This window comes from Lycorma delicatula, chromosome 1, assembly GCF_047948215.1.
Source record: "Lycorma delicatula isolate Av1 chromosome 1, ASM4794821v1, whole genome shotgun sequence".
Lineage (NCBI taxonomy): Eukaryota > Metazoa > Arthropoda > Insecta > Hemiptera > Fulgoridae > Lycorma > Lycorma delicatula.
Genome location: NC_134455.1, coordinates 219,618,087 through 219,641,644, shown reverse-complemented (window position 1 = coordinate 219,641,644; position 23,558 = coordinate 219,618,087). Strand labels below are relative to the sequence as shown.

At 35.8% G+C, this 23,558-nt stretch overlaps 1 protein-coding gene across 5 annotated transcripts in view; it reads left to right on the top strand.

Annotated features, from left to right (window-relative positions):
• Nucleotides 1-23,558, top strand: part of LOC142328724 (AN1-type zinc finger protein 1-like) — a 39,236-nt gene that overhangs the window by 9,508 nt on the left and 6,170 nt on the right. For all 5 annotated transcript variants that reach the window (XM_075372713.1, XM_075372704.1, XM_075372695.1 and 2 more), the window contains one exon: nucleotides 14,905-15,073. In XM_075372713.1, coding sequence (XP_075228828.1) covers nucleotides 14,909-15,073 — 165 coding nt within the window. In that variant the 5' untranslated portion in view covers nucleotides 14,905-14,908. The remainder of the gene's footprint in view (nucleotides 1-14,904; nucleotides 15,074-23,558) is intronic.

The following is a 23,558-nucleotide window of genomic DNA, read 5'->3' as shown; positions in this document are numbered from 1 at the left end:
CAAATCTAGTCTTGTGAAGAGACCTCGGTCAGCTTTGTCTGACGAGGATAAAAGTCCTACCGAAGAGAACCGCAAATTATTAGAATTGAATTCTAAAAATATTAGATTCGTTGTTCCCAGAAATAGTCAGGAAGGTGGCTCTCTTCAAAAGGTTTCACCTTTCTTAATAAATAAAACCATAACAGGTGCAAGTGGCTCCCCGAAGAATATCAGGAAATTACGTGACGGATCGATTCTGATCGAAACATTAAACGATGAACAGAGTCGATCTATCTTACGTCTCCGCAATATGGGTGGTATAAATATAAGTGCAGAAAGCCACAAAACGTTAATACGAGCCGGGGTGTAATTTTTTGTCTAGACCTCTTAGATATAGATATCTCTGAAATAGTTGATGAGCTTTGCCACCAAGATGTTGTTGAAGTGAAACGTATAATGAAACGGCAGAACGGAACAGAAGAACCGACACCGTCTCTTATACTAACATTCAATCATCCTGTTCCACCAGAGAAGATTAAAGTGGGTTACCTCTCGGTTCGGGTACAACCATTCATACCCAACCCACGGCGATGTTTCAGATGCCAAGGTTTTGGTCACACTACAACATCTTGTTCAAAAACAGATCTGTGCTCGATGTGCTAAAGAAGGTCACAATGACACTAACTGCGAAGAAAATGAAAAATGTGCAAACTGCATGGTCCACATACAGCCCGCTCCCGAGATTTCCAACTCTCGAAGAAGAGGAAAAGGCAATTCTCAAAATCTGTATGGAGCAAAAACTATCTTTCCCGGCTGCACGGAGATAATATAAAAAGATAAACAATTCACGGAACCTGGTTAAACCAGATGTATCTTTTGCCACTACTACATCTAAACAAATTCCTACAAATGTTAATAATCAGCAGTGCGGATCCTGCAATGAGCTAAAAAACTTGTTCAGATGCTTTCTGATCAAGTAGCTTCACTTACAGCCACTATCTCAGAGCTGATAAAAATTAATAAAAATTCCTCCGTCGCAGTTATTGAATCCAACAGTGTGATACATACGAAAGTCCCTGTTCCCAAAGTCGTACCGGCACGAGTAGCGACTGTCACAGCTGGGAGTAAGCCACCTAATAAGCTCCCCGTAAAGGGAACCCACATAACCAACCCCTCTGAGATGTCAACTGCAGCAACCCATTCAAATAAATCTCTTCCACCATCACCTCATATACTTGAGGATATGGTTGAAGAGCCACCCGACCCTAGGGCATCAGAGGTCTTTAAAATAAAAAATACAAAAAAGGAAAACCGAATCGCGTACTGCTAATTTTTATATAATTTCCGAAATTTAATTATTTAATTTTTTTTTTATTGTTTATTTATTTATTAGAAGAACAATTGCTAACATGTACAGGAACCAAACAGCAACAGTAATAATTGAAGAACATGAGAAAGGGAGTCCGACAAGGATGTTCCCTATCCCCGTTACTTTTTAATCTTTACATGGAACTAGCAGTTATTGATGTTAAAGAACAATTTAGATTCATAGTAACAGTACAAGGTGAAAAGATAAAGATGCTATGATTTGCTGATGATATAGGAATTCTAGCCGAGAGTTAAAAGGATTTAGAAGAAACAATGAATGGCATAGATGAAGTCCTACGCAAGAACTATCGCATTAAAATAGACAAGTACAAAACAAAAGTAATGAAATGTATTAGAAATAACAAAGATGGACCAATGAATGTGAAAATAGGAAGAGAAACTATTATGGAGGTAGAAGAATTTTGTTATTTGGGAAGTAGAATTACTAAAGATGGACGAAGCAGGAGCGATATAAAATGCCGAATACCACAAGCGAAACGAGCCTTCAGTCAGAAATATAATTTGTTTACATCAAAAATTAATTTAAATGTCAGGAAAAGATTTTTGAAAGTATATGTTTGGAGTGTCGCTTTATATGGAAGTGAAGCTTGGACAGTCGGAGTATCTGAGAAGAAAAGATTAGAAGCTTTTGAAATGCGGTGCTATAGGAGAATGTTAAAAATCAGATGGGTGGATAAGTGACAAATGAAGAGGTATTGCGGCAAATAGATGAAGAAAGAAGCATTTGGAAAAATATAGTTAAAAGAAGAGACAGACTTATAAGCCACATACTAAGGCATCCTGGAATAGTCGCTATAATATTGGAAGGACAGGTAGAAGGAAAAAATTAATTAAATTAAACGTCGCAGGCCACGTTTGGAATATGTAAAAAAAATTGTTAGGGATGTAGGGGGTATACTGAAATGAAACGACTAGCACTAGATAGGGAATCTGGGAGAGCTGCAACAAACCAGTCAAATGACTGAAGACAAAAAAAAAAAAGATTTATTTATTATATGTTTTTACACTTATAAACATTATTCAGCGGAATCTTAGAGATATTCGGTCTCGCATAGATATTAGAGTATTGGCGCACGCACATGATCCACTAATCATGTGCTTCCAAGAAACTCACCTTCTACAACATGACCCAATTACACTCGGAGGATACTTCTGTGAGAGATACGACTGCCTAGTAGACAGTTGGGAGAGTGGTGGAGTGGCTATTTTCACGAAGAATGGGGTGTCCGCTACAAGAATTCAACTAACCACTGTCATTCCTGCTATTGCAGTAAAGGTCTCTATCCCCTTCAAATTGCATATCTGCAATCTGTATCTATCACCGAACACTGAGTTCAGTGCTTTAGATGTCTCAAATCTCCTCACGCAAATACTATCTCCATCGTTAATAGTAGGAGACTTCAATGCCCATCATATTTCCTGGGGCTCAACCTTCTGCTCCACTCGAGGAAATATGATAAACAGAGTGAGACAAGACTTGGACCTTTGTCTACTGAATAATGGATAACACACATTCATGCCCTTATCATCTGGTACTGTATCTAACATCGATCTCTCCATATGCTCAGCGAATTCACTCCCTCATTTTAATTGGTCTGTTTGTGATGACTTTCACGGTAGTGACCACAAACCAATTATTATTGGTTTCGGTGTAGACTGCGAGATTAAAAGAAGGCCACGGAGATGGATTGTTGAAAAGGCGGATTGGAATGGATACCATAAAGCATTCCAATCGCATTATGACGATGGTGCGAACATCCTCGGCCAATATTCCTCTTTTACGTCCATGATACTTGAAATTGCCAACAGATACATCCCACAAACATCGGGCAATCCTAGACGTCATTTCGTTCCATGGTGGAAGGATGATTGCAAATATGCTATTAGGAATCGACGGCAGGCACTACGCAAATTTAATCGTAGGCCTCCAGCTGAAAATCTAAATTTATACCGCAGGGCTAGAGCAGTATGCCGTCGGGTATTCTTGAACGCTAAGAGAAGTTCATGGACGAAATACGTAAACACTATCTCACGCACTACTCCCACGTCTACTGTGTGGAAAATCCGTGCAATTTTCGGATCACCGAAACAATCTATTCTCGGTCTTATTGATGAAGGAGAATTCCTTTCATCACCTTCGGCTGTGGCAAATACTCTAGCAAAATCTTTCCGCTCGGTGTCTCTCACCTCATCGTATAATAACGATTTTCAAAAGTACAAGATACAGTTAGAAGTATTATCGCTAAACATAGGTGATTCAGTAGGTGAATTAAACACCCAATTGGTATTTATGGAATTGTTACACGCACTTAATAACTCACGTGACACTTCCCCTGGACCGGACAACATTCGCCTTGCCAAGCTTTCATACCTTCCTAATTCGGCACAACAACAACTTTTAAATATTTTCAACAGTTTATTCTCCGAACAAGTCTTCCCACCCGGCTGGTCGGAAGCATTTATTATACCAGTACCAAAACCTGGTAAAGACCAAACCAACCCCTCAAGCTACCGCCCTATCGGTACTTGGAGAAACATGGCTTTCTATCTCCAGAACAGTGTGGTTTCCGACAAGGACGATCTTCCATTGACCATCTAGTGTCAATAGAAACAGCCATACAAAACGCTTTCCTCAATCGCCAACACCTCGTCGCTATCTTCTTTGATATAAAAAAAGGCGTATGACACAGCCTGGTGACGTGGTATTCTTAACACCCTCAAAGAATGGGGAATCAAGGACAATATGCTTGCTTTTATCCGGGGATTCTTAAATCACCGAACAGCTCGTGTTTGGGTGGACGATTTGCCTCAGATAGTGTCATCTTGGAGAATGGAGTGCCTCAAGTAGTGTATTAAGTGCCACCTTATTTTCTGTAGCCATAAACAGTATTACCAAATGTGTGCAGGCTGCTGTCTCATGTTCTCTATTTGCTGATGATTTTGCTATTTACATTGCGTGCAAGCCGTTCAACACCCACAGCAGAGAGACTACTACAGAATACTATATCACCTTGAAGCTTGGTCCAGGATTACTGGTTCACATTTTCATCCGAAAAAACAAAATGTGTACTCTTTTCTCGGCTACGAAACCCTTCTATTCCGCAAGTTTTTCTGAACGGAGAGATTATTACTATCTCTACCTATGTCAAGTTTTTAGGTTTATTTATTGATAGCCGTCTTACTTGGGTCAAACATATTAAAGAATTAAAAACAAAATGTTCTAAACTTCTAGATATGATGCGAGTCCTTACTAACACCAACTGAGGAGCCGATAGGTCATGTATGATACGTTTTTACTATTCCTTTGTTCGTTCCCGTTTAGATTACGGTTGTGTCGCCTACTCTTCAGCTCGTCAAACCGTGCTTAAAATGCTGGGTAGTGTACATTATGCTTTTCTTCGGCTTGCCACAGGCGCGTTTAGATCAAGTCCTGTCGCAAACTTACTTGTAGACTGTGGTGAACCTTCACTTCGGGGTAGACGAGACCAGCTTTTATTATCTTATTTTGCTCGTCTCCGAGGACAGTCAAATCACCCGGCTCTTGATTCAGTCTTTAGAAATCCTAATCTAGAAAAGTATGAGGACCATCCACGTTGTACTGCACCTGTAGGTGTCCGTACCCGACGTCTGCTGCAGCATATAAATGTTGACACACCGTCATTCTTTCCTACGTATCCTTGTTCATATCCTCCGTGGAGAATAATCCTTATAAATTTTACTTTTGACCTTACGACATACAATAAGCAATCAACACTACCTATTGTCTTCCAGCAAATGTTTCAGTGTGTTCTCTCCAAGATGAAATCAGACGCGGTGGTATACGCTGATGGATCGAAACAAAACGATACCGTTGGTTGTGCATTTGTTTGTTGTCAATGAAAGAACTTATATGTTTGGTCTACCCAGTATTACGAGTGTGTTTACCGCTGAACTATACGCTATAAATAAGGCTCTAAACATCATTAACCCTAAATATAGAAAAATTCTTATTTGCCGTGACTCGTATAGTGCTCTCCAAGGCTTAAAATCTTTTATTCCAATCATCCTATCGTCATTGAAATTTACAACGCAATCGCTGAGTTAAATAATCGCAACACAGAAGTAAGTTTTTGCTGGGTCCCTAGCCACGTAGGGATTCCAGGTAATGAACATGCAGATTCTGCTGCCAAAGAAGCATGTAATCAGCCTCCTTTCACCACCCGAATTGCTACCTCTGATTTTATTAATTATGTCAAACTATCACTAAGAGCAGAGTCATAAGGTGACTGGACGGCTACCGTTGATAATAAACTCCGACAGATTAAAGATTCTGTATTGCCATGGAACTCCTCATACAGAAAAACTCGGCGACGAGGATCACACACGAGTACCTGATGACAAGAGGACAAGCACCTATATGCACACGATGCAACTGCTCCATGACTGTGCATCACATACTCGTCGTGGATTGCATGTTATGTGGCGTTGCGTCGTAAATTTAATCTACCCAGAAACATCCGTGGTGTTTTGTGCAACGATAATGAAATTTTAACCCGGATGTTTCTATTTTTGCGTAGTGCTGGGTTAATACAAAAAATTTAATATTGTTGCGTATATTTTTTAATGCTGGAAGAGTTTTTAATAAGTTTGCTTTTTTATATTTAATTTTTTTTGTTCAGTGTTTTTTATTATTTTATCCGATTAAGGAGCCCCACTCCCTATCGGATTTGTTAAATTTTATGTAGTTACTTTTTTATGTTTTAAAGACTGTCTGTGATATTAGTTGTACGATTTTAGTAATGTTAGTTTTAACTTTTATTTCACCTTTTTAATTTATATTTTTAACCTAGTTTTAATTATATAATTTGGGTTAGTTTTAATTTTTATTTAATTTTGTTATTCTACTTTTTAACCTAGTTTTAAGTTTTTTGTTAGATCCTGTATGGATCTAACAAAAGTTTTATTCATCTTTTAGATTAGTTTTAAATCCTTTAATTTTTTATATAAAAAAAAGATTCCGGGCGATGATAACGCGCAAGCGTTTTTCGCTCTCAAAAAAAAAAAAAAATTAAATATTTGTAACAGTTTTTATACAGGCGTTTTATAATATTCTTAGGAGTTACAAAAATTCAGTCCAAAAAAGTATTTCACTTACCTAAATTAATGTTGTACGAGGTGATGCAGGGACTCAAACAGTTTTTGTTAAAATCTATAAATGTTCAATATGTGCTCCTCTGGTGACAGGGCACACATCAACACGAAAGTCTAGCTCATGCCAAACTCGTTCTAACATGTCGTTTTCGATAGAGTTGATTGCATTGGTTATGCGATCCTGTAGCTCAGCGATATCGTGTGGCATTGGTGGGATAAACCTTATCTTTCACGTAACCCCAGAGAAAGAAATCACATGGCGTGAGGTCTGATGATCTTGGTGGCCACAGCATAATGTGTTGGTCTTCTTCAGACGCACGTCCTATCCAGCGCCGAGGTAATGTTGTGTTAAGGTACTGTCGAACCTCGTTATGAAAATGGTTAGGACCATCTTGCTGGAAAATGAAGTCGTTGAGTAGCTGAAGCATAAGCCATAATTATAACATATCCAGGTATATCATGCCGGTTACTGTTGTTTCCATAAAAAGAACGGCCCATACACTGCCTCACGAAAGATCGTACAAAAAAAACGTTTACTTTCGGAGAATCCCAAATGTGTTCCACATAAGTGTGTGGGTTTTCAGTTCTCCAAACTCGCATGTTATGACGGTTTACTTTGCCGCTAATATGGAAAGTAGCTTCATCGCTGAAAATTATCTTGTTTAGAAAACCTATATCGAACAACATCTTTTCTTGTAATTGTAAACAAAAATCGAGCCTACGTGTTTTATCTCCATCAGAAAGACGCTGGATTAATTGAAGATGGTACGGTTTGCATAATAAACGTTTACGGAGAACTCTCCACACTGTTGTTTTCAGAATTCCTAATTCTCTGCCTGCAGCCGCAGTCGATTTTGACGGGCTGCGAATGAAACTTGCACGCACACGTTCGACATTGACTTCTGAGGTTGATGGACGACCATTTGATTTTCGCTTGCACAAGCAACCGGTTTCACTGAATTGTTTATACCATGCACGAATTGAGTTCTCACTTGGTGGTTCCTTATGAAGTTTCAACCGAAACGCACGTTGCACAGAAATTACTGGCTTTGACAAGTGAAATTCTAACACACAAAACGACTTCTCGCTTCCCGTGGCAGCAATTTTCTCTACTGTGGACGCCTAGCGAGCTAATGGTTTACTAACTGCCTAGTATATTGGAATAAAAACTATTTGAAGTACTCTTTCGTACAGTATTTGTTTTATTCTTATGAGTGAAATAGTTTTTTGTTAATGAATTTTCGAAACTCCGAAGAACATTATGAAACGCCCTGTATTATTTCATAATCCGATCAGGCCCAGCCTTTTCTTTCATAAACTAAATTGTACATGTATTCAGTGCTTTATGTGTAGCAACAGATGAACGGTTAATCTTTGCGATTTGGAATTGGCTACTCGTTTATGTGTAGGATTCATAAATAATTTGTTACAAATTTATGCAAAATAGAGATTTCACAGTAAATGTATACAAAATAAATCAAAGGCCCTCGAGGATTTTTTTTTTTACAAATGAAAAGCGTTATGGGATGTTGTTTCGTACGCTTGGAGTACTTAGGACATGACGAATTTAATTGTATTATATTGAAAATAAAAAATTATGTAGATTAGTGTTGAGGTAGATTTAAAATTTTTTGTAGATGCTTGAATTCGTCACGTCATTTACGCTCAGATATGGATATAATACCGTAATATGTATAACACTGATAAACATAATTTTTGTTTCCTAACATGCGATACATAATTTTAATCTGTTTATTTTTTGATGCTGAAAACGAATATAAACTCAGAATCTATTCACCCACCATTTTTGAAAAAAAAAAATTAATTAAAGGTTTTTTTTTCATTTTTCAGCGTATTTTAGCTCCTATATTGTATTTTGTTAGCTCATTTTTTATTGTTTAATTTTGTTAATGTAATTTGTAAGCTATAAATAAACAATACTAGAGAAAGAATTAAATCATGTCATAGTCATATATCATGACATCAGATCTTACTGAAGAGTGAGCCTTCATAGACAAGATTATTCATGTCTGTGCTGGTCAAAACATGTAGCTGAAAACACAGCTGTGTTGTTTGCATTAAGCACTGGAGTTAGGAATGAATTCATTTTGTTCAGTCTTTTGCTGTCTTAATGTTAACAGTGCAGTGTCATAATGCCTCGAAATTGTGTAATGTGGATGCCTTTTGTTACGTATGTTTTACCGTAAAATCAAATAGAAAAAACATTACACCTTAATTAGAAAAGCACATCATTTGTAATTTCAGTGTAAAATTGGCGATCAGTATAAGACGTTGGGCTCCTCCTATAGTATGCACTAATTGTTCTGTATATTTAAGAGGATGGCTGAAAGGTACACTGAAGGCTTTGCCTTCATGAACCAAAGGATCATGTAACAGATTGTTACCTTTACTTAACAAGTGTTTCTGGAATTTCTAAAAAATCTAAACATACTGTAAAATATCCTTCATTGCAATCTGCAATCAGGCCTGTACCTCACAGTGAATTATTTCAGTTCTTGAGCCACCTGTGAATTATGTTTCGAAAGCAGCGAAGAAGAATCAGGTAGTACTGAAGAAGACAAAATGATTTTGATTTTGAATTATCTTCCGATAAGCCACATCTTATATCATAAGGTGAATTAAATGACTGTTAGGGATTTCAATTTATCAAAAAGTCATGCTGAACTGTAGGTTGAAGACTGCAAGGTTGGAATTTACTTCAAAAAAATACAAAAATTTCGGGCTTTCGAAGCTGACAAAAAGAACTTTCTCAGTACTTTATTGATGAGAATAATTTAGTTTATTGCACAAATATTGATGAGCTTATGTTGCACTGAGAACAAGTTCATAAAACTGAGGACGGCGCCTTTTCATAGATTCATCCAATTATAGTGTACAAACAAATATCCTTTGATACCAATCGCTTATGGTATTAATTTGAAAGAGACTTACGATGAGATGAACGACGTTCTTGAAAAAATAAATCATAAAAAACATAGCTGGAACATAATGTGGTGATTTGAAAGTTATAGCTATTTTGTTAGGCATGCAGTTAGGCTATACTGAAAGTACATGTGTTTTCTTTGGGAATGGGACAGCCGAGCTAGAGATAAGCATTATGTTATCAAAGAGTGGAAGAAACAATACAACTTAACTCCAAATGGGAAAAATATTATTCGTGAGCCCTTAGTTGAACCCAAAAAATATTTTTACCCCCTCTCAATATCAAGTTAGTTAATGAAAAATTTTGTAAAAGCAATGAAGGATAGTCCCGGATATTTGTACATGAGGAAAAATTTCCGAATGTAAATGAAGGAATATTTGTTGGTTCTCAAATAAGAGAGTTTGTCAAAGATGATGTATTTAACTCAATGTTAAATAATGCAGAAAGTGCAGCTTGGGCTTCATTTAAAGAGGTTTGCAAAACTTTTCTCGGCAAACAAAAATCCCACTATTACCACGATATTTTTAATCAACTTCTTACTTCGTACAATATGGGCTGTAATATGTCTTTGAAAATACATTTCCTCCACTCACATATGGATTTTTTCCCGGACAACCTCGGAGACTTAAGTGACGAACACGGTGAACCTTTCACCAATACATTTCGGTGATGGAAAGCGCTGTAAAGAGAAATGGAAATGCTAGCCGATTACTGTTGGACATTAAATTGGGATGTGCCTCAGACTATTTATAAAAGAAAAGCATCAGCGAAATCATTCAAACACAGGTACGGCCATGCAGAATTATAAATTTTATAGATTTTAACTATATCTTCCCGTAATTTTTTTTGAAGCGTAATTTATTTAAAACTAAGAGTGATAGGAAAATTATATTTGCAGATCTGTAATATACGCAGAAAAGGTATCACGCTTGCAGAAACATTAAAAAAAATTGTTTTTTGTCTGTTAGTGTAATTATAATTAATGTAATTGGTACTTTAACCTGTTAAATGCCGTTAACCCAATAACGGGGATTTGAAAGACTATTCTTTTGCCGCCTGTAAAATATGAACCGATCGTTCTATTCATAAGCTGTTATTATCGTTGGAAAGAACAGATTTCAATCTTTAACGTTATGTAGTTTGTATCTGTACATTGTAGAGGGAAATTTTGTTATAGAAATTTGAAGTTGCATCACTGCGGCCTGCGGAGGAAGCCGGTAGTGTGAATATGCTATGAAAAGCATCTCCCACTGCAACCTCGTACGTTAGCTTTGTATTCAGTTCGAATCGTTCGTTTTCGTAGAGCGTAGCGACATCGGGATCATTCGGTTAGTATTATTTCTAACAGAGTTGGTGGAGTTGAGGGGGGATTTTTTGTCAACAGTTACGCAAACTCTTGTGTAGGCTTAGCCTTTTGTCCAAGAAGCTTGTACCGTCACTCAATGTGTAGAACAAAGATAGGAGAATGAGAATAAATTGTCACTTTATATCACTCCAGCAGGGTGGGGTTGAATTCCATCATTTTCGCATTGTTGCCAAGCGACCCCACGCGTCCCGGTCTCGTCATTCACGTTAATTTTCATTTTATCTTACCCAAATTTGGCCGGATTTGGACCAAATTTATTTTTTTTGAATCTGCGAAATGTGCTTTATAAAACTGTGTATAAAAATTTTTTTCCGATAAAAAAATCTTTACTCTGGAAAGGGTTAAACGAAGAAAGTCACGTATTGTTTCCAAATTTTTTTATGCTTGTCGGATTTTCAGCTGTAACATACGTAAAAAAAATTGCACAGACATACGGTTCAGTTTTTTCGAATCCATGAATCTTTTTCTATAACCTGTATTTTTTCTATTTTTTCCGACTATAAATGAATAAGTAGTGACAAATTACAATTTTTCGCGCACGTAATTAGTAACTCGCGACCCATGCGGATTTAGAAAGAACGAGCGAGAAATTACTATTATAAGCTAGACTTACATCATTATTTAATTTATCCTATGTTATAAGGATTAAGCAAATTCGTAAAAATAATAAACGGAATTTATAATCTGAATGTTATAATTATTTTCATTAGTATCTGCCCAGCCTAATCGCATTTTTTAATTGTGTACTTAAATCATCCAGTCATAAAATGGGCTTATTGGTATAGATTAAATTACTAGCAAGGGATTTTTAATGCTATGTGCCATTTTAATATAAAATTACGACCTCATTCGGCCAATACTAAGTAAAAATTACATTGCAGAAAAAAAGAAGACTAATGTACAGAATAATTTAATTTCTACGTACAGATATTCATTAGAAGTATTTTTAATTCGTAGCATATTATATAAATATTAGCCCACATGAATTAAAAGGAAAGAAGTACTTATCGTGTACAAGTAAAATCATGATTAATAAAATAAAAACCATACAATCTTATTAACATTATAAAATTACTGAAAATCGCTAACCGACCCACGTTACAAAAATTTGATGATAATTTTAGTGGTGCTTTATACCTGTGACCTGTATTCCCGCCTAACTGCAGTCGGCCACGCAATGTTTTAATTTATATTTTAATTTTATCTTTATCACTTATCTTCATAATTCTGTTTTGATTACAAAATTGTACAGTTAATGTCCAAATATTAACATAACATTTTGGAAATACCAAATTTCACATCCCGTATTGTGATTTTTTTGCTAAAACATTCGAAGGCTTTCTAATCGAAATGGAACGCAGCAGAATCAATAAAACCCACCGAGTTGGTCTAGTGGTGAACGCGTCTTCCCAAATCAGGTGATTTGGAAGTCGAGCGTTCCACCGTTCAAGTCCTAGTAAAGCCAGTTATTTTTACACGGATTTGAATACTAGATCGTGGATACCTGTGTTCTTTGGTGGTTGGGTTTCAATTAACCACACATCTCAGGAATGGTCGAACTGATAATGTACAAGACTACACTTCATTTACACTCATACATATCATCCTCATTCATCCTCTGAAGTATTATCTGAACGGTAATTACCGGAGGCTAAACAGGACAAAGAAAGAAAAAACAGAATCAATAAAAATGAAATTTTTATCTCCATAAATCTGTTTTTTTCTTTGCATCAGTAAAACTGAAACTGTGTAAAATGGTTCATGTTATTTACACAGTTAACATAGAATAGTTTTGTGGTGTTTATGCAGCATAATTAATTTCATTTTTACACATATAGCAAGAATCATGATTCTCAAAACTTGGGGAAAATTAACTTCACACTTAAAATACGTTATTGTAAATTCTAACATGTAGTAACTTGTAGTATAATGTACTGCTGTAAGTTTTTTACTGGTTTGAACGTAAGACACAATAGTTAATATTCCTTTCACCCTCAATTTAAATCCCTTTATAGCATTAAGATTAGTGTTATTTTATGTATTCATGATAAAAGATTCACAATCTGAAAGGAATAATACTCTCATATCATTAAGGACTATGTGTCAAAAATGAGCAACTGGAATTAAAACATGTTTTAAACATTAAAAGAAAACTTTAAAAAAATAACAAGCCTTCTTTCTTCTAGATAGCTGTAGTTAATAAAATGGACAGTTGGATTCCTATCACATTATAATTGTCAGGAAATATGCTTCTTTTTGAAGATGAATTCACCACACAAGCTGGAAGCTTATGTGTGGGAATATGTAATGAAAATTGATGATAACATATGGAAAATGCCATCCTGACTAGGGTTTGAACCTGGAATCTTCTGGATAAAAGGTTGAGATGTTACCTTTCTGCCAATTTCAGAAACATATCTGTACAGATCTCACAATTTTAACTTTTACCAAGTTTCCACCAGATTTTTATGATTGAGTGTGTATAATTTTGCTTTAGTACCTAATAATTATACACCTCATCAATTACTAATGGCTAAAATATATATTACCAATTTTAGTAATATATCTTTGAAAAACAATATGGTCTAAATATATATTTACAATCTGAAAAATTATGAAGATCTTGTAAACATTCAGTTTTATTGTGCAATTAATCTACTCAATAACAGCAGGGACATCTGATGGTTGAGATGTATGTGTTCATGTACTCTACTTAGGATCTACGTAACAGTTTCGAATGTAACACCATCAAGTTTAGTGGTGTTGTATCTAATTTCTTTGTTACTCTTTTTCTTTTTCTTTCTGTTCTTTGTTATTGTTTGTTCTTGTTGTGGACTATATGGTACTGAAATTAATGTTTTGTGATTTAAGGCTGAGCTTGAAATTTCATATTAGACTTTACGTTTACTTGCAACTATTTATTGTGTATTTCTTATTTTGGGGGTTCCTTAAGGACCCTGTTATCACGTGCTTTTGTCAGAAAAATTACTTATGGCTCTGCAGGAAAGCCAATTGTAATTATTATTGTTATTGAGCAAAAAAAAAAAAATTCACTGAATTGCCAATTTTCAATGTCATTCAAATATTCTATTCAAATTTTCACGAGTATATAAATTTATGTTAAGAAAAGATGTCAAAGTATAATAAAAAATGTGAGTATGAAACAGGCTTTGGCTGATTAATGATAAGAGGTTTATGAATAGAGTCTTGCATTCAACATACTACTACTAGTGAACAGTTCAAGATGGTGATTCAACCAATGATTCGATGGCATGCTACAAAGCTACTGTTGTACCTGTTGATTAAACATTCTAATATAACCAAAATAATATTTGCAGTTTAACTTTTTGAAAAAATAAATTTTAAATATGAAATAATTCAATTTTTAATAAGTATTTTAAATTACTTTTAACTCTGTATTGACTGACCTAGTACTGAAGACTTGAGAAAATGAACTAACCTACAGGATGACCAGTAGTGTTGATATTGAATGTGAGGCAAAGACAATTGCTTGTCTAATAGTGAATTGTTAACATTTGACCTCTATAGTTAGTGATACTGAATAAGAATTTGAGGATAACAGATTAAACGTTTTTTATTTGTTTTCCATTGCTGACAGACAGTCCTACATTGTAGTTATAGTCAAAAGGAATTCTCCCAGAATGGTAGCACATTAATGTTTGCTTTTCTCAAAAATACACACTTTGGGTCAGGATGAAGCTAAATTTAACTTATAATTTGGTTAAACAGATTATGCTCTCTTATGTTTTATTAGTGATAATCATGGTTTACTAATTGAAGGCGTTGTGTTAATTAGAGTTACCAAATGAAGCACAACAACTGTTGTCATACCATCTACAAAATACATTTATTCCAAGTACAAAAATATCTACTGTTTTTAAGTTTTGTTTTCAGGACTAATAATAGTTCTATATTATAATAGTATTCAGTATTAAGAATTTGGCTGATTGAGGTTAATTATTTGCAGAGCTAGAAAAAAAGTTTGTGTCTATCAGAAAAAAAATAGAGTAATTTCTTGACTGATTAAATTTTATTTTTTCCATCATTTGTGATTAGTTTTGATTAATTGTTGCAGATTTATGGAGTTACCTCAACTCGGTGAGCATTGTAGTCATCCTGACTGTAAACAGCTAGATTTTTTACCTACACCATGTGCATTATGTAATTTGATGTACTGTAAAGACCATTTCTCACCAATCAGTCACAGCTGTCCAAAACAGATTAATAATATTGTTACTTCAAAGGTGAGCAGTTTTTGATATAAATTTTGGTTGAAAGTTTATTAAAATTAACAAACATAAAATTTTGTTTTAGTAGTGGATGAGGCCATAATCCTCGGCTTTCTCAAGGTTTGATTTATTGCCTCTGGGGTATTTTAATGATTTTTCAAAACAGTTAAATAAGGCTAAAATTATTCCAGCAGTTAAGGTTATTATTCAAAGTATTATTCAAGGCATTAAAAGGATTTGGCTTTGTAATCAAGGATATTCTTTTAAATAAGCTTTTTGGTGTTACATCATTAGGAGGCAAGCTTGCAAGCTTCTAAAATCTGATCTTCAAACAAAAAATTAGTATGCAATAGATCCATGCTAGATGAATATATAAATTCATCAGAAGTTACATTTACTCTGATACAGCAGAAATTCATTAGTATTATCTGTGGTTCCATTCTGTTGTAACCAGTCCTTCTCATTTCATCTGCAATGAAAATAATCTCACCTCTCTGTTTATACTGATTTTCATTTACAGTTGCTGTATTCCATTTTCATAGAAAATAATACAGTCCAGTAATTCTTTTATAGAAAGAGCATACCTCCTGTCTAACTTTTTCTCGATTCAAACAATACTTGTGTATAATTTGTGGCTTGCCAATACCCAGAAATATAAATTTTCTTTGTTGTTGAAGCCATTAAGGTGCAAAAATGGGTTTTTCATCATGCATTCATAATTTCTGTAGAAAAAAAACACACAATCATTTGTGTTGTAAAATAGATGCCTGTATTTTAGGTGTAATTGATAATCATTTGGGTTGGTTTGCTTGGCATTTCTCCTGCCACCACCCCATTCAGTCCTAAAGCATAAGACCGAATGTCTGTGCCACAAATGGCTACTGAGCATCGAAACAGTTTAGCGACCAGTGTCCTAAATAGCTCCTAGAGCTTACCTAACAGCATGAGCGGACTAATCATGGTACCATGCACCATTGGCTTACGTGTCCCCAATCGTTCATGTGTCATTTATTTACTAAAATGGGTAGGCGCAGCCTGTTGGCTACTAAAAGTATATATGACATCCGTATATTAAAATTTACTTTGTCTAGGCAGCAATTTGTTACCACGCCTAGGTCGCTGAATGCCAGCAAGTACCTGCCCACCATATTAAAGCACTTCAAGCCTTAATTGGCTGGTGGTCAACCATATATTTCTAGGTTAGCTTCCCACAGCAGTGTGGAGGAGTCTTTTCCATAATAAACTACTGATGTCGGTTGAACATAACACTGCATCAAGGAACTCCCACACGGTCCGACAATGTGGCTCTCGCCACATTGACTCACTGCTTGTGAGTGGCCAATTTTCCCCTTAACCTCTAAGTTCCACAGTGGCCCGGTCTCTGCCCCCCCCCTTCCAGAGCAGGGCAGTCAAACTTCAGGTCTTCATTTGACTGGACCTCCCTGCAGAGGCACAGCTCAACAGCTGCCAGGCAAAACCGAAACAGATATTGGTTCAAATTAAATGGTTGGTGAGCACCCTTTGCCCTTAAAAACGAACTCGAGGCATAACACCCCCCCCCCCCCAGATCACGTATAAACTTTTACAGGGATCTTCTCTTAGTCCAGCGGCCATGCTTCCATCGCTAGGCTCTGCAGCCTCTTCCGCAGGTGGGAGATGGACAACTGAATGAAATTTACATCTGGTGTATTGAGATCACGGTACTGGCCCGGTCCGAAACCGCGTTCTAAATACCTCGGCCTCCCGGCCTATTTAAACAGAGCCGTACGATTAGACAAATAGTTACGTACTACGGCCTACAGGCTACGGGAACATGGGGGCGTTCCAACTCAAAGAGGACAGAACTCTTAACACAAGGAAGGAAATACTGCCTCTGTCTATAAAACTTGCCAAAACATATTTACAGTCGGCGCTTTCCACCTCGGCAAGAGCATTTAAGATGCAATCCTCGGTGCCAACTCCTTTCGTGAAGCCATACTGACCACGATTTAGAACAGTTCAGTTCACCTCAATGCTTTCCCAAAGCCATTACACAAACAGCCTTTCAAGCAACTTGCCGATTACCGGCAAGAGGCTGATGGGTCGATAACTGCCGACCTCACTAGGATCCTTTCCTGGTTTTAAAAGCACCCTCACCAAAGCCTCTTTCCAACAAGTCGGGACGCAGCCCCAGCTAAAGCACCCCGTGAACAGGGATTGACGTACATCGACGTCACTGGTGACGTCGATGTAATTTTTTCCCAGTTCGGAAGAGAAAGTTGGCGGTTGTTCTGCATCATTAATCAATTAGAGGTTCCTGGCTTCTACAAACTGTTCGAGACCGTCGCTTCTGGGGTCAGTGAGTGGTGAACCCCAGGCGGGAGACTTGACATTAACGTCCAGAACAACCAGCACTCTGGTGCCCGGGAGAACGTCCATAATCCTGCCCAACTTCGCCAGCAAGTCATCGATACTCCATCCAAGCTGGAAGTATCCCGACACTAGTACGACATCGATCGCACCCGTCGTGACTCGCACGACAGTGAATGGCTCATCCGACCACTAGGGCATCCAAAAGACACTCAATGAATCAGAGCCAAACACGACCGCGGAAAGCGGCCGTCTCCCACTAGAATGAATAACATCCACCCTGTGCAAGCCGACCACTCTGTCCCCGACCGCGTACGGCTCCTGGACCAAGAGGCCCTTGAGGTTCTACTCTTCAAGGAGCCTCATCTCTTCACTGGTGGCCGCCCAGGCATGATGCAGATTCAACTGCCCCAGGTGCAAGCATTCAACATGGTGGAGTCTGTCCTCAGAGGCTTCCTCAAATTTCGGTATTGTCATAAGCTATGTTTTTTACAGCTCTTGCCCATGCAATATCATACACCCCGTACTGTCTAACCCCGATCCGGTGTCCAGCATCGCTGCCTTTCACCAAGGTACAGGTGACGCACTTGGCAGGGCAATTGGCTGCCCTGTGCCCAGAAGAGCACAGTGACTACACATCTCCAACTGTGCTCTGCAGGTGTGACCAAAGCCCTGACACTTGTAGCATTGAGCGACCTCTATGTGGTCGACGACCCTACATGAGGTCCACCAAAAAAGACGTCCACCGGCCACCAAGACCTGCCAGATCTTTTTGCCTATGCACAGCTCTGAGGATTTCGGGCTCCTCCACCCTTGTCGCTTTTGGCATATCATATACCAAAATCTGCGATCTCCACTCGGCCAGCAACTGAGCCTTCAGCCCGTTCCTTGTCAGAATATCGGTCTCCAGCAGCTGCTTCACCTGCCGCTCACTTATGACTTCCAAGATGACACTGTGGTCCCCTTTTTTAGTGACCTAGAGACTTGGATCTTTTCCCTCTGCGGGTCCAGGACCTTCTTCAGGGTTAGCTCCATCACTAACAACGAAGCCCCCCCGACCAGGTTTTAGCAGAACCACCTTAACAGTAGCCCACTTAATTTTAGCATTTGGTTTTAATTGAACCAATTGAATCTTGGAAGTACAGTTTTTAATTCTTGGTTAAAATTTTCTACAATAAATGACTGATGCCCAGCATCAGCAGTCATGAAAGTTGGTACTTTTCAACTGAAGTTTTTGAGTCCTTTGCTACAGATTCAATATTGTCAGTACTCATTGAAGATCTTGATTTGACCTTTTGTCATCTGCACTGTCTGAGAGTTTTCAAATGTTTACACCATTGCATGGATGGTTACACCATGGGAGAATTCCTAATATTGTAATATTGGTCAAATTTCTTTTGTTTGGGAAACACTTCACTGACTTTAGAAATAAATGTCACTATTTTTGTTCTTTTTTGCCACAAATATTTAATTATAAATAATTTTGTTTTTTGTGTATTATAATCTATAAAAAGCAATTTCTTAAGTTAATAAGAAATAAATTATGAATTACTTTACTATAAAGTGACTTTTTTCTCCACCCAATATTAAAGGTTATGCTTTTTTCTACCTTTTGTATAATTTCGGAATCAAGTAATCGGGTAATTCTTCATTGCAAAATGTCCAATAGATTCTTATCCTTAAAAAACTACTGCTAGATACATATGCAACTTAGAATTTGGTACTAATTCAAGATATGCACTTAAGGAACTAAATATTTTGACTGTGTATGATGTATTTATTTTTTAAGCCAGTATTGTTAAGATATTTATGTTTATTTATATTTATATTTATATTATATTGTAAATCAAAACCTAAACCGACAACAATTGTTAACGTCTATATGCCTACAAGCGCCCATGATGATGATGAGGTAGAGTGTGTATACGAAGAGATTGACGAAGCAATTAAACACATAAAAGGAGATGGAAATTTAATAATAGTTGGAGATTGGAATGCAAGCATTGGAAAAGGCAAGGAAGGAAATATAGTGGGTGAATACGGGCTGGGCAAAAGGAATGAAAGAGGGGACCGACTTATAGAGTTTTGCACGAAGTATAATTTAGTAATTGCCAACACCCAATTTAAAAATCATAATAGAAGAATATACACTCGGAAAAAGCCAGGCGATACTGCAAAGTATCGGATAGATTATATCATGGTTAAGCAAAGATTTAGAAATCAACTCGTTGACTGCAAAACTTACCCTGGAGCAGACATTGGTAGCGACCATAATTTGGTGATAATGAAATCTAGATTGGGGTTTAAAAACCTGAATAAAAGGTGTCAGATGAATCGGTGGAATTAAGAGAAGCTTGAGGAAGAGGAGGTAAAGAAGAGTTTTGAGGAGAACATCGCAAGAGGTCTGAGTAAAAAAGATAAGGTAGAAAATGTAGAAGAAGAATGGCAGAATGTTAAAAAGGAAATTCTTAAATCAGCAGAAGCAAACTTAGGCGGAATAAAAAGAACTAGTAGAAAACCTTGGGTTTCAGACGATATATTGCAGCTGATGGATGAACATAGAAAATATAAGAATGCTAGTGATGAAGAAAGTAAAAGGAACTATCGGCAATTAAGAAATGCGTGCAAACTGGCGAAAGAAGAGTGGATTAAAGAAAAGTGTTCAGAAGTGGAAAGAGAAATGAACATTGGTAAAATAGACGGAGCATACAGGAAAGTTAAGGAAAATTTTGAGGTACATAAATTAAAATCTAATAATGTGTTAAATAAAGATGGTACATCAATATGTAATACGAAAGGTAAAGTCGATAGATGGGTGGAATATAATGAAGAGTTATACGGAGGAAATGAATTAGAAAATGGTGTTATAGAGGAAGAAGAGGAAGTTGAGGAGGATGAAATGGGAGAAACAATACTGAGATCTGAATTTAAGAGAGCATTAAAAGATTTAAATGGCAGAAAGGCTCTTGGAATAGACAGAATACCTGTAGAATTACTGCGCAGTGCAGGTGAGGAAGTGATTGATAGATTATACAAGCTGGTGTCTAATATTTATGAAAAAGGGGAAGTTCCGTCAGACTTCAAAAAAAGTGTTGTAGTCATGATAACAAAGAAAGCAGGGGCAGATAAATGTGAAGAATACAGAACAATTAGTTTAACTAGTCATGCATCAAAAATCTTAACTAGAATTCTATACAGAAGAATTGAGAGGAGAGGAGAGTGGAAGAAGTGTTAGGAGATGACCAATTTGGTTTCAGGAAAAGTATAGGGACAAGGGAAGCAATTTTAGGCCTTAGATTAATAGTAGAAGAAAGATTAAAGAAAAACTAACCAACATACTTGGTGTTTATAGACCTAGAAAAGGCATTCGATAACGTAGACTGAAATAACATGTTCAGCATTTTAAAAAATTAGGGTTCAAATACAGAGATAGAAGAACAATTGCTAACATGTACAGGAACCAAACAGCAACAGTAATAATTGAAGAACATAAGAAAGAAGCCGTAATAAGAAAGGGAGTCCGACAAGGATGTTCCCTATCCCCGTTATTTTTTAATCTTTATATGGAACTAGCAATTAATGATGTTAAAGAACCATTTAGATTCGGAGTAACAGTACAAGGTGAAAAGATAAAGATGCTATGATTTGCTGATGATATAGTAATTCTAGCCGAGAGTAAAAAGGATTTAGAAGAAACAATGAATGGCATAGATGAAGTCCTACGCAAGAACTATCGCATGAAAATAAACAAATACAAAACAAAAGTAATGAAATGTATTAGAAATAACAAAGATGGACCAATGAATGTGAAAATAGGAGGAGAAAAGATTATGGAGGTAGAAGAATTTTGTTATTTGGGAAGTAGAATTATTAAAGATGGACAAAGCGGGAGCGATATAAAATGCCGAATAGCATAGGCGAAACGAGCCTTCAGTCAGAAAACTATTTGTTTACATCAAAAATTAATTTAAATGTCAGGAAAAGATTTTTAAAAGTATATGTTTGGAATGTCGCTTTATATGGAAGTGAAACTTGGACAATCGGAGTATCTGAGAAGAAAAGATTAGAAGCTTTTGAAATGCGGTGCTATAGGAGAATGTTAAAAATCAGGTGGGTGGATAAAGTGACAAATGAAGAGGTATTGCGACAAATAGATGAAGAAAGAAGCATTTGGAAAAATATAGTTAAAAGAAGAGACAGACTTATAGGCCACATACTAAGGCATCCTGGAATAGTCGCTTTAATATTGGAAGGACAGGTAGAAGGAAAAAATTGTGTAGCCAGGCCACGTTTGGAATATGTAAAACAAATTGTTAGGGATGTAGGGGGTATACTGAAATGAAACGACTAGCACTAGATAGGGAATCTTGGAGAGCTGCATCAAACCAGTCAAATGACTCAAGACAAAAAAAAAATATTATATTGTTAATATAAATTATGCTTAACCAAAAACTAATAAGTTAAAAAAATCTCATTATGTCAATATGTCTCTCAATCTCCCTGTTGAGGTACAACTCAGTACCTCAACAGGGAGATTGCTTAACACTACTCATAAAAATGTAGTTATCTATTTTAGGTATTGGTAGCAAAGAATATGTGTTTTCTTGATCTTGGAAAGCAGTAGTATGGCTGTATAAACAAAGATATCCTTCTAAGTAAGCTTTGGCATTAGGGGAAAAGATTGTAAGCTTCTAATAGCTGCTTGTTAAATAGAAAACAATATGGATCCATTCATTCATTAGAAGGAACAGTTACTCTGATATAGTAGAAATTAAAATTTGTTTATTGTAAACAAATTAAAAAGAAATTATTTAACTGATTATAACAATCCATCCATTTTACATTCAAGATATTAATATTTTTAGGAATTAGATAAGTTAAAAGGTGGTTTAAACTTTAAACTGTTACAAATCATATGTATTAATTAGATTTATTTAGAGTAATTAAATTAATTTTAATATTTTCAGTTATGCAGTATATTCATTACCAATTTTATTTGTATGTAATGTTAAAAAGAACTACTAATTTAAACTGATACTTCTAGAAGATATGTTAATAAAGATATTCTTGATGATGTTAGAATAAATCCTCTATTCTATTATTTTACACTTAGTAATGACTGTCAAGCAAGTCAGAAGTTGAACTGAAATTTTTATGAAAGTCTTTGCTGGTGAAAGAATTTTTCATTTTTATAAAATAAATTTTTCAGTTAAAAACACTTAGACTGTTTCTAGAAATGTTTGATATACTAATATTAATATTATGCATTATTTTCTCCCTTCTGTGAGATAGTTTAATCCAATTAATAGACTTCTGTGTATCGTCATAAATTTACATGTTAAATTTCTTATATTGTAATTAAGAGTGTCTAAATTTCTTTAAAATATGTCTATTTACATTTGATTTTTACTTTATAAATAAATAAGGAACAAACCATTGTATAATGTGACTGTTTTTCTTTTTTCTAGTTTTTAAATAAATGAACATTTTACAATCTCAAAGTTTTTTTGATTAAGTACAGGTAGATTTAAATGTTTATTTGACAAAAGTGCTTTTGTAAGTGTTGGGCTTTGGTGTGTATAATTTAGTTTTCTGTTGCTTATTTTTATTTTTTGATTTATAATTTATGTTTTTATTTTTTGAATATTTGACATAAGCTGTAGGAGGTATTTGACAAATGTATTTTTTTGAAAATGATGTTCGATTGAATATAAAAATATCATGGTTTCCTTCTATCTGTTTTAGCCATTACTTAATTAAGGAAAGGATCTTAACTCACCACAGGTGAAATTTAAAATCTAGCATAAAAGCATGCTGTTCAGTATTCAGTTGAAATTATCTAGTGCTATCCTATCTGTTTTATTATGCTCTTATAATATCTTATGATATCATAATGCTGTTATGATATATCATATTCCATGAGAAAAAGAGCTTGTGATTAAGGAAATTTCAGAATTTTAGACATTGATCTCTGAATGTATCTTATTCAAAGAAAATTCAAAATGATAAGGAATACTACATAAAATTTTTTTTTATTTTTTCACTTAATTAGGCAGCATATACAGAGCTCACTGGCATAAAAGGTAAACTATAGTACTAAAATATTTCTAATTTCACAATGTTCTCATTATTCTGATTGAAAACATTTGAA